Genomic DNA, 12,693 nt, shown 5'->3' with positions numbered 1-12,693 from the left:
ATATATTAATATAACTGAGATAAGGAGCAGTCTGCAGAGGCTTAGATACAAGGTAATCACAGAGGTAAAAAGTATATTATTATAACTGAGATAAGGGGCAGTCTGCAGGGGCTTAGATACAGGGTAATCACAGAGGTAAAAAGTATATTATTATAACTGTGCTGGTTGTGCAAAACTGGGGAATGGGTAATAAAGGGATTATCTATCTTTTTAAACAACAAAAATTCTGGTGTTGACAAGAAATTGGGATGGGCTGCTTTGCCTTAAAATGCTTGGGCCTATTTTTGGTCCCACCCCGACCCTGTCTATCACTTTGTCACACACACCCCCTTCACCCTGCCACACTCACCTGATCACATTAACCCACTAATCCTGTCACACTCACCTTCTCTCGCACTGTCACACTCACCCCACAACCCTGTCACACTCCCTCGCACACAAAATAGGATTGTTAATACCGCCGCTTGCGTGATAGATCTAACGAAAAAAACAGTTGATCTAACCTGATCTAAAGTATATCTATCAAAAGCAATAAAATTTGGTCCAGATTTCAGTTGAGGGGGGCTAACCCGGGGATCACGCCTCCCCCACACACAAACTAGGATTGTTAATACTGCCGCTTGCGTGATAGATCTAACGAAAAAAAACAGTTTATCTAACCTGATCTAATGTATATCTATCAAAATCAATAAAATTTGGTCCAGATTTCAGTTGAGGGGGGCTAGAGCCCCCTCATTAAAAATGCAATATCTCAGTAATTAGACTAGATCTAACAAAACTTTTGGCTGATCAAACCTGATCTAACGTGGAGCTATCATAATCAATAACATTTTGTCAAAATTTTTGTTGAGAGGGGCTGGCTGCGGGTTAGCCCCCCCTGAAAAAGATTGTTAATATTTCATATTTTAGAGTAGATCTAACGAAAAAACAGTTGATCTAACCTGATCTAACAAATGGAATGATCATTTGTTAAAATTTTTAATATGGGGGGGCTAACCCGGGTGAGGTTACTTTTTTTTTTCTCATCATTCAAATAGCACAACTATGTGTTTATTGCTAACACGTATACATTACATTAGTTCACCAGTCACTAATATATGATTCTACAACCTTTTACCATTCAGTGTTCCTAAGCAAACGTCTATGATAGAAAGGAGCATAAGCAATGTAGACTTCTGCTAGAGACACTGAATGTTTTTTAAATTTATATTCAGTAACAAGTTTTTAATTTAATTTATCTTATCTATTTTATTTTTTGTTTTTCAGGAAAGATGCAAATGCAGCTCTGCTGAGTAATTATGAGGTACAAATATATATTCTTATTTATTTTTTTGTGATAACATATATTATTGTTTAGTGGGCCTTTTATACAAATATTCTCAGTGGGAAAATGAAAATATTTGTGTAGTATGTTAAGAATCTATAAATATTTAGTCAATGTGAGGATTACATCATGAAAACAGAAAATATACATAAAACAAAACAAAAAAATACAAAACATGCTTTAAATTGGATAATGTGTAGATTACAAATGAATTTGAGTTATAGGCAATTACAGAGAAGCCCCTCTGTCAAGTTATCCACAAGTGCTTGCCCCTGGATTTCCTCAACTGATATCTGAGCTAATTTATCAACAATATAACCCTGTTTATATGCTGATAGAAAGGAACATTGTCTATTTATTTTGGATTCATTTGGCACTACTGTCTCATTATTTTGGTTTCTGGGTTTTCAGATGGGATTGATGCATTGCACCTTTTTTAATGTTAGATTATTTTAGTGTTCAACTGGGCTTGTAGTAGGGAATGCTTATAGGCTAAATATGATCATGCTTTAGTCAGCTGGGGTCTATTATTTTCACAATTTGATCTACTTGTACAGTACAAAATTTAAAGTGATTGTAAACTTTGTCGTTTAAATTCACACTATATGTAATTATTAATAAAAAGAGGGACACTTTCATTCATTAAAAGACGCTTCATTCTTAACCCTTTGAGTGCTAAGCTGATTTAAGTTTATATATATATATATATATAATTTTTTTTTATATCCGCAAGACTTACACAATTGGAAAGGTTAGACGATTACCTTTCCAACAGTGGGTCTTGGGGGTCTGCAGCTGCTTAGATGCCTGAGATACAAGCTTCTAAGCAGCATGCCCCCGTTCCCTATACTTGTTATTGTAATTTTTAAATAAAGTTGCGCAGTGACGTCACCACGCAAAACATGAAGCCTGGGTGATGCCTGTCACTATACATGCCCGATCGCCGTGGTAGGAGCGGGTGGAAGCCCCCAGATTTCCCTTAAGGGGGGAAAATCGACGGCTTTGAGCCATCGTTAGCATCTGAGTGGGAAACTCTGCGACGGCTCAGAGCCGTCGTTGGCATTCAAGGGGTTAAAATAAAGCCCATTTAGTGATTGTAAACATCACTCCGTTCCTCTGCCCGCATCTCTTTATTTTTTTTCTCTATGAGAAATCCGGCTTGATCCAATCACTGCATTCCCCCTTTGGTGTCCAGACCCTTTACATAAACACCCCCTGGTTAGTATGTGCATGCAGCTTTGTGTCCTGCAATTCTGAGTCTATATGCGCTAGTTTAGATCTGCACAGGATCGCGCATGGATGACTACGTAGAGAGCGGGTGGGACTGCTCTCTACGTCACACTATGAGAAACCAGGAAACTGGGGGGGAGGAACATATGGACCAGTATAAAATTATTTTACCTTATGCATGAACTTACTTTCTTATGGAAATATATTGCAAGCATGCTCCTGTTTAAAATGTAATGTATCCATGCACGTTTAAATTCTGACCTTTCTGTCCTGAATGATTTTGGAGTCATATTCTTTGATTCCTAAAATTCTTTCACTGTAGTGGAGATAAATATAACTCATCATTTTGGGCTTCTAGAGAATATACAGTGGGAGAATTGACATTGTTTTGTGAAGTTGTCTTTTTAGTGTCCTTCTCAAGAGCTGCAAATCCATTAACATTTGTCTCAGCCATTAAAAGCTCTAGCGTTGACAACTATTAGTCTAGCTCTGAAGCAGTTCCAGCACTTTAAGTCAAACTTTTACTTGAATAAAATGAGAAACCAGTGTTTTGCACAGAATCTACGTAAAGGGCATACTACCCAGCTAAAATTTAAGCCGATATTAAGCTAAAATTAGGCAATATAATTTTTTCCAATGTTTGTTGCACAAATTATCATTAAATTACATATAAGTAACAAAAAATCCTATTAGAAGGCAAAATATTACACTGCCCTGGGCCCAAACGCTTCATAATGCCACCCGGCTGGCAACATTTTCTTGGAGGAAAAATGCAAACAGTATTTCAGCAATGACAACAAAAAACATGAACCTGATTCAGTAGCATATTCAGAAGCATATTTTAGACATTATATATGCATACACATTAAAGGTATATGAGACCCAATTTTTTTTTCTTTTATTATTCAGAAATAGCGTACAATTTTAAAAAAGTTTCCAATTTACATGTTATCCAATTGGCTTCATTCTCGTGGATTTTTTGTTGAAGAGATTTCTAGATAGGTAGTCTGCACATGTCTGAAGCACTATGTGGCAGGAAATAGTGCTACCATCTAGTGCTCTTGCTAATGTATAACATTCTTGCATAACTTCTGCCAGATAGTGGATTTTCTGAGTATTTGATACACTTTTATGACCCCACAAAGTGTCTAATAATCTTTAATATCTGTCCACACATCTCACATGCTGGCTAGGTACTAGTCCTGTTAGTTACTCATTTAGGGCCCCCCATAAAAACACTTATAATAATTTAATCTTGGCCCCCTGGTAATACTTACTAGTGAGACCTCCTCTCCAGTGGGACACCACCCCTTCCTCCTCCTAGTTCTGTCCAGCCCGCTAGGTGGACAGGGCTAGGAGTCCCTCTCCGTGCTTTTCTTCTGGGCTATGAAATATTCCCTTCCTTGGATGACTTACCTTGGCCGCATACTAGAGCTGGTGATCTTCCCAGCTGTCTGACGCCATTTTTTCTGTGACCGCGGTCACTGTTGTGGTGATAGGCGGTGGAAAATCATTCCCTACGGTTTCCTTGTGGGGGCTGCCATGTTATCGTGACATCATTGGTAAGGGACGTCGCAGCGGCCACGTCTGAGGGCCGTCATTTTCGCACGCTTGTGTGCGAATCCATTTAAGCCTTGCCGAGATCTTTAACTTGCAGCGTTTTTGTTTCTCTCTTCATGAAGATTTCTGCACTTCAAAGCTGCTTTTGGTGTTTGCCGTCTGCATTTTTGTGAGTGCTCGTTCATAGCACTTCAGCTTTTTGAAAAAAGGATAGTTTTTAATAAGCTTCTAGGGCTATATATATATATATATATATATATATATATATATATATATATATATATATATATATATATATGTGTGTGTATATATATATATATATATATATATATATATATATATATATATATATGTGTGTGTATATATATATATATATATATATATATATATATATGTGTATATATATATATATATATATATATATATATATATATATACACACACATATATATATGTTATGTATATCCAGCATTATCATGGATTGTGAGAGTGATCAACCTCAGCTTTAGCCTTAACCCATTACAGCCCAGGAGGGATCAGGGGCAACTATAAGGTATGATTATTTACCTATTTTATATCACATACTATTTATTTATGGCTGGTTCTGCCTCTTTCTTAGCAATACAGCCCAACCTATGCCCACCTGTTCCCTTTGTGTTTATCCTTGCTGGTAAGACAAGAAACTTTGTAAAGTGTGTATTGGATAGATTTATGGTGGAAGCTTTTCTGATTCATCTGAGGGCTCTATGGATAATTTGCAAAATCTTGACTGTGCCTCTAATGGTGAAGATTTGAATCTGACTTACCTATGGTGTTTGACACTGCAAATATTTCAGAGTTTATTAAAGGGATTAAGAGTTCCCTGGGCATTGAAGATGAACTGTCTCAAGTATCATCTGATTGGTTTAGTTCAAATTTTGCACCAGACCAGTATTCTCCTGTTTCCGATGCTTTAAAGTCTATATATTCAAATATTTTTGCAAGATCTGTAAAGCAGCTTGAGATATCTGAAAAAATATATAAGAATTTTTCCCATTTTTATGATGCTGGATCTTTTAAAGATGTAATGGATAAAAGAATGGAGCATAATTTGAAAGGAATTTATCTCCACCAGGGAGTCTTATTTCATTATTAGCAGAGCTATCTATCTACAGGTTGTATATTATTCATTGTGTGATAATATAAGCAGGACTATCTAACTGCAAGCTGTATACTATTCATTGTTTGATAATATAAGCAGGACTATCTAACTGCAAGCTGTATACTATTCATTGTGTGATAATATAAGCAGGACTATCTAACTGCAAGCTGTATACTATTCATTGTGTGATAATATAAGCAGGACTATCTAACTGCAAGCTGTATACTATTCATTGTGTGATAATATAACGTTTGAAGCACAATTACAAACATGTAAAATGTATTTCATCTTCTTTTTTGGTGGAAACATTTGCTTTCTTTTTTCAAGGTTTTTGTTAAGTCTGATAGTATTTATTCTTACCTTTTTTGTTTCTTCATAGGTCACTCTTTTTTAATGCTGCAGTTTTTTTTCTTGGCCTAGTTTTTCATCCATGCCCCTTTTTAATCACCTGCCTTTAAAGTGAATGTCAATTTTGATGAATTAGTCCCTGTTTTTTAATAATGCTATTAAAAACAAGGGCACTTTAATTAATCAAAATTGGCATTTCACGAATTTTCTTCAAAAACTTACCTTTTAATCCTGGCAGCCGCTCCAACGATTCCTCCGCCCGTCGCAAGCCGCCTTCGCGGGTCCAAAATGACGAATCCGGCTTCCTCCAATCACTGCGTTGCATCAGGCCAAGATTCCCCCGGGGGGAGCCGTGATTGGAGGAAGCCGGATTCGTCATTTCTGACGTCACAGAGGCTTCCGACGGCCGGGGGAATCGCTGGAGCTGCTGCCAGGATTAAAAGGTAAGATTTTGAGGAAAACTAGTGAAATGTCAATTTTGATGAATTAAAGTGCCCTTGTTTTTAATAGCATTATTAAAAACCAGACACTAATTCATCAAAATTTACATTCACTTTAATTATCTAGGGAGCAGGAAGTCAGATTTATATTCTACCCTGGCTGGGCTTTAAATGATCAGCCTCCTGATGTATTTTCTGTTCATTTTTACTGATTCTTTTTTTCTAATGTTAACAATCTTTTTACCTTCTGTTGCAGATTTTCAGAAAACAAAACACTTTCTCTGACAAACTATGTACTAGTTATTTTAAAATTTTTGCTAAATTTATGGTTTCTACAGATCTGGTAAGAAGGTGTCAGGGTTTTCTCCCCCATTTTACTCACCTCTCTTCCCGACTATGGTGCATTGTGGGGGATGCTGCTCATTTCCTGCACTTCATTTTATTGCCAGACTGGTGTGCATCATCCATGTGAGACAGAATGCAGTCTCAGAATTGTGATGTCATCACTTATAATTTAAAGGGCCTCTGTTCAGTATGCTTTGCCTTTGCGTTGTCTCAGACCTGTTTGTGAGAGTTCTGTGTATTACCTGGCTGCCTGACGTCCTTCCTGGTTCCTGATCCCTGGCTTATTCCTGACTCTGCTGTTTCCTTGTTCCTGTTTCAGGCTCGTCTGACTATTCGCTTTGGCTCCTGACTCGACTCGTCTGACTATCAGCTCTGGTTTTGACTCCTGGCTTGTTATTTGACCTGTGGACTTTTTATTATTTTTTGCTATTAATAAAGGTGTGATTATTTTTGCACTTCTCGTCTCAGTCTGATTCCTGGCACCCTGACAAAAGGGCCTTAAGGCTCCACTATGTTTAATCTGATTATGTCTCAGAAATTAACTTAATCCTTGCCTTTTTGAAAAATATAAATGGTTATGCTTGCCATAAATATGGTTTAAGTGTTTGTAACACCACTGGGAAAGAAAAAAAATGTTTATTGCACAAAACTAATGTTTTTTTTTTTTTTTTTAATGTATTTTGTTTATTTAATTGAAACAATAAATAAAATAAAACAACTTTTCTTTACAGGCGAGAAAAATCAGACTTTAGATTCTTTCTACATAATTACTTCATGAGTAAATTTTGAAGATAGCAGCCTGGTCTGTGGTCTGATCCAGAGTACACATTTTTTCTGTACCCTATTATAATTTTTGGTACAGGGCATTCTTTTCTAGTAATATTATTTTCAGACCTGTCACTTACTATAGATGAGTGCGTGTTTCTATTGTAACATTAAACCTGCCTGTATAGGGAAAAGGGTCTATTTTTCTCTTTATTTTTCAAGATTAATATTCTCTGTCCAAAACTAGGGGCAAGAGGGGTGGTTTACCTTTTCAGCTCTTCATGTTTTTTAAATCCTATTCCATATTCTCACTTGCTTCTGCTTGCAAGCAACTTTCCAACTTGGAGACATTTTTTAACTAGATTTTTAATTTTTTGCGCTGATATATTTCCACTCCCTAAGAATCTTTGAAATCAAACGCTAAATTTCAGTTCAGAAGAAGTTTTTGAATAGCTGGGGGTTATATTTTCCAGTATTTTGATCTGTTATTTCTAGAAACAGCTGGCTTTTATTTCACTGCATTCTCCCTTTTCAGTTGTATAAAGAAGCTCTTCTTTTGTGAATTCAGAATTTATAATCTGTTGGAAGTCTATCGTGTTAGAGCTGATATTGGTTCATTTTGCAATGACATAACAAGTAGTCAGTTAGTCCTGAAGGAGAACTTTATTATATATTTTTGCGGGCTCAATGCAAGTTTCTGATAGCCATTCATATTTCAGGTTTTATGTATTTCAGCACAGACTTCCTTTGCAGGGAGTATGTCTTTTCAACAGATTACTAAGTCTGCAATTTAGTTTTTGTAAGCATTGTGGACAAATGGAATCTTCCATATATGAATTTATGACTTCTAGTTTCTTTTGTCAATTTCACAATGTATCATTTTTTTCCCAGATGTCAAGCCCTAGGATTGGATACTCTGTTTTGGGAGTTCACTCTGATATATGTGTTTTCTCTATTTTTCCTGATTCCTTATCTACTAGAGAATTTTTAAGGAAAAGATAACATTATTTGTATCCTTCTCTTTTGTCATGCAGACTTTAGTTCCCTCTGGGGCACTGATTATCGGGCCTATTCTCTGGCTTACCTAAATGGGCCTCCTTTTTTGGGGCACAGGTGAAAAATCAGCTGATTATTTTTACTTGGCTGTTTTGCCTGTTTCTATTCTGTTTGGGAGGCCTGGAGGTGAATTTGGGGACTGGTGTCTAGTGCTAAGGTCGACAAACTCCCATAGATCTTTTCATATTTAGAGTTTTAGATTTAAGGCTTGACTGCTGAAAGTGTCTGTTAACTGCAGTTTAATTTTTTTGGCTTAATGTTTTGTTTACACTCTGTTGATCTGTTTTTTCTTTTGGATGGTCCAATATAATGCATCATAGCAGATATTCTGCTGTCTGTTGGTATTCTGTAAATAAGATTATATCTCAGTTAATTAAAAAGTTTTGGTCTTTTTGTAAGATGCTTGTGCTCCAACATCTGAGGCTTTAGATCTCTTGGTTATGCAATCTTTTCAAGTCTTGGTCCATACCCAATTTACTTAGATCCAAAAGTAAGATCCCAGGATTAAATTATAAAACTCTGTTGCCAATGTTGTCTCTGACTTTTATTGAAGTCAAGACATTCTTTTTTCCTTTATTCAGTCCTGATAAGGAGTATTGCATTAACTAAATTTAACCTCTTAGTTGTGACCTGTTTTACGTTTCTGCTAGAAGACTCAATTCCTTTTGTAGCTGTTTTTTTCTCTTTGTTTTGTTACAAGGTCCTCATTTTGGGTAGACATTCACAAGGTCAACCATCTTTATTTGGTTTGTTCAAGTTATTTTGTGTTCAAACAAGTAATGGAATGAACAAGTTCCAGAGGGCTTATCATATTCTCGTCAGATCAGGCTCCTTCTGGACCTACCATCTTTGGTTTGGTTGTACACATGTTCTCTATGGCTTACAGAAAAAAGGGAACTTTGTTTCTATTTTTAAAACTTGTTCTTTGCCTATCAGCTTCTGCTAGCTTTGGTTGGAAGATGTTGTCTTCAGTTTCATCTTTATGGATTTTATATCAATGTTTTTATTTCTTTCCCACCCTTTCTTTTATTGTTGCTTTGTATTCTCTCACTGGTATTACCAGGGGGCCCAAGATAATTGGAAATTAACAAAATATAAGCAATTTCTATATCTTGTCCCATATTTACATAGCTCACAGATGATTCCAACTCATGTTTCTTCATTCAAAAGAACATATATTTATTTCAACGTTTCGTCCGCTGTTTGGGCCTTTGTCAAGATAACAACATACACAACTGTGATCCTATTTATACCTTACAAATTGATTATGACCCACCCACATACCAGGTGCAATCTAGGTGAATGTTTTCTCACAAAATCCCATCTCTGCCATCTAGTGGAGACTCCACAGGATGCAACAAACTTTTTGCTCCTAAAATGGAACTTCCCAATATGCCTTCCTTCATTTTTTTCTTGCTGGAAGAGATGCAGAATTATGAGAAACACATTGTACAAAAAATGATAATATCTAGAAAAAAGTATTTACACATAACCATCCATCCTATACATGACTATATAGATGTTAAGGTAGCTGAACACTGGGACAAGGCTTAATTATTATCTTACAAAAAACAAGACAGTGACAGGTATGTGTTTAAACCCCTAGGATTTACAGTGAAAATATGCAATCTAGTTTGGTAACTATTGATAATTGTTTTTTTTTTCTAGGTTTTTCAGCTTCTCACAGACTTGAAAGCTCAGCAGAGAGAGAATCGTAAAAACAAAAACAGTTCTGGGCAACAAAATCTTAACACCATCATGTATGAGGTGAACATTTATCACTTTTTGCAAAATTGCTTGTTGTGTGTAGGGGGGAAGAATATATATTGCTATATTTACAGTAGTCTTGTTAGAAGTCAACATTCAAATGCTATAGAAATGTTCCTTTCTTTCATGTAATTGGCAAGAGTCCATGAGCTAGTGATGTATGGGATATACAATCCTACCAGGAGGGGCAAAGTTTCCCAAACCTCAAAATGCCTATAAATACACCTCACCACACCCACAATTCAGTTTTACAAACTTTGCCTCCTATGGAGGTGGTGAAGTAAGTTTGTGCTAAGATTTCTACGTTGACATGCGCTTCTCAGCATTTTGATGCCCGATTCCTCTGAGTACAGCGAATATCAGAGGGATGTGAAGGAAGTATCACCTATTGAATGCAATGGTTTTCCTCACGCGAGATCTATTTCATAGGTTCTCTGTTATCGGTCGTAGAGATTCATCTCCTACCTCCCTTTTCAGATCGACGATATACTCTCATATACCATTACCTCTACTGATAACTGTTTTAGTATTGGTTTGGCTATCTGCTATATGTGGATGGGTGTCTTTCGGTAAGTATGTTTTTGTTTCTTAACTAAGACACCTCGGCTATGGTTTGGCACTATGCATTAATATAAAGTTCTAAATATATATATTGTACTTATATTTGCCATGAGTAAGGTTCATGTATTTCCTTTTGCAGACTGTCAGTTTCATATTTGGGGAAATTTATCATATTAAGATATATTTTTTTTTACCTGGGGTTTAGTCTTTTTTTCAAACTGACTAAATTTTTCTTGCAAATTGCGGGCAGGATTAGGCCCGTGGGTGCGCCAAATGCTAGACTTTATTGCCTCATTCTTGGCACAATAATTTTTTGGCGCGAAAGTACGTCCGTTGACGCAAGTTCGTCATTTCCGGCATCGTAGTTGACGCCGAGTTCCTTACACAGGGTTGCTTCGTTAGTGACGCGAGTGTGTCATTCCGGATGTTGTTGGCGCCAAAAAATTTCAGTCACGTTGTGCGTCATACTTGGCGCTAAATTTTTTAATTAATTTATTACCCCATTACTATTTGCCTCTTGCCTTTTTCTATATCAGAGGGCTATGCTGTTTGCATTTTTTTCCCCACTCCTGAAACTGTCATATAAGGAAATTGACAAATTTTGCTTTATATGTTATTTTTTATTTTACATTTTGCAAGATGTCTCAATCTGATCCTGTCTCAGAAGTATCTGTTAGATCTTTGCTGCCTGATGTCGGTTCTACTAAAGCTAAGTGCATTATATTTCCGAATGTCATTTGTAATGGTTATCATGATAAACCTTAACATGCAGATATTGTGTCCATCAGTAAATTGTACATTGCCTGTTGTTATTCCTTCAACTGTTAATGTACATGTTATACGTATGAAATTTAAAGAATTTGTTACTGATTCTATTCAGAAGGCTTTGTCTGCTATTCTGCCTTCTAATTAATATAAAGTTCTTTTGAAACTTCTCATAAGGTTGATGAAATTTCAAATGACTGACATCATAATGAATTATCCTCCTCTGATGAGGATCTATCTGATTCAGAAGATCCTTCTTCAGATATTGACACTAACAAATCTAATTATTTATTTAAAATGAAGTATTTTCGTTCTTTGTTAAAGAAGTGTTAATTATTTTGGATATCGTGGAAACTAGTCCTCTTGATATTAGAACTAGTAAATTATGTTTTTAAACCTCCTGTGGTTACCCCAGATGTTTTTTTTTGTTCCTGATGCTATTTCTGATATGATTTCTAAGGAATGGAATAAGCCTGGTATTTCTTTTATTCCTTCTTCAAGGTTTAAAACATGTATCCTTTACCAGCAATTTCTATAGAGTTTTGGGAAAAGATGCTCAAAGTTGATGGGGCTATTTCTACTCTTGCTGAACGTACCTTTATTCCTATGGAAGATAGTACTTAAGTTCCTTTAGATAGGAAGCTTGAATCTTATCTAAGGAAAGCTTATTTATTTTCAGGTCGTTTCAGGCCTGCAATTGCTTTGGCTGATGTTGTAGCTGAATCAACATTTTTGTTGGAGAATTAGCGCAACAAGAATTGGATTCTGATTTATCTAGCATTGTTCGCTTACTGCAACATACTAATCATTTCTGATGCCAATTTTTGATATAATCAAGATGGATGTTAGATATATGTCTTTAGCTATTTTTAGCTAGAAGAGCTTTGTGGCTTAAATATTGGAATGCTGATATGACTTTTTAAGTCTAGATTGCTATCTTTCTTTCCAAGGTAATAAGAGATCTAAGGGTAAATCTAAAGCTTTTAATCGTTTTCGTTCTTTTTGTCAAATAAGGAACAAAAACCTAGTCCTTCCCTATGGAATCTGTTTCCAATTGGAAACCTTCATTAAATGGATTAAATCCAAGCCATTTAAGAAACCAAAAGCCAGCCCCTAAGTCCGCATGAAGGTGCGACTCTCATTCCAGCTCAGCTGGTAGGGGTCAGATTAAGTTTTTTTTTTTCATGGATGTTTGGATAAATTCTGTCTAAAATCAATGGTTTCAGAGTATTGTCTCTCAGGGGCGAATAGGATTCTGAGTAAGTCCTCCTGTGAGAAGGTTTTTTTTTTTTATCTCACGTATCCCAGCAAATCCAGTTAAAGCTCATGCTTTCCTGAAGTGTGTTTCAGACCTGGAGTTTCAGGGCTAGTCATGCCAGTTCCTTTTCAGG

General features: G+C 36.1%; 1 protein-coding gene across 1 annotated transcript in view; it reads left to right on the top strand.

Annotated features, from left to right (window-relative positions):
* Positions 1–12,693, top strand: part of CRCP (CGRP receptor component) — a 148,296-nt gene that overhangs the window by 5,374 nt on the left and 130,229 nt on the right. The window contains exons 2-3 of the mRNA XM_053707445.1: positions 1,267–1,303; positions 9,878–9,976. Of these exons, the coding sequence (XP_053563420.1) occupies positions 1,267–1,303; positions 9,878–9,976 (136 nt within the window). The remainder of the gene's footprint in view (positions 1–1,266; positions 1,304–9,877; positions 9,977–12,693) is intronic.

Source organism: Bombina bombina, chromosome 3 (genome assembly GCF_027579735.1).
Source record: "Bombina bombina isolate aBomBom1 chromosome 3, aBomBom1.pri, whole genome shotgun sequence".
NCBI classification, from domain to species: Eukaryota; Metazoa; Chordata; class Amphibia; order Anura; family Bombinatoridae; genus Bombina; species Bombina bombina.
Note: the sequence above shows the minus strand (reverse complement) of the source record. Positions and strands in the feature narration are given on the sequence as shown.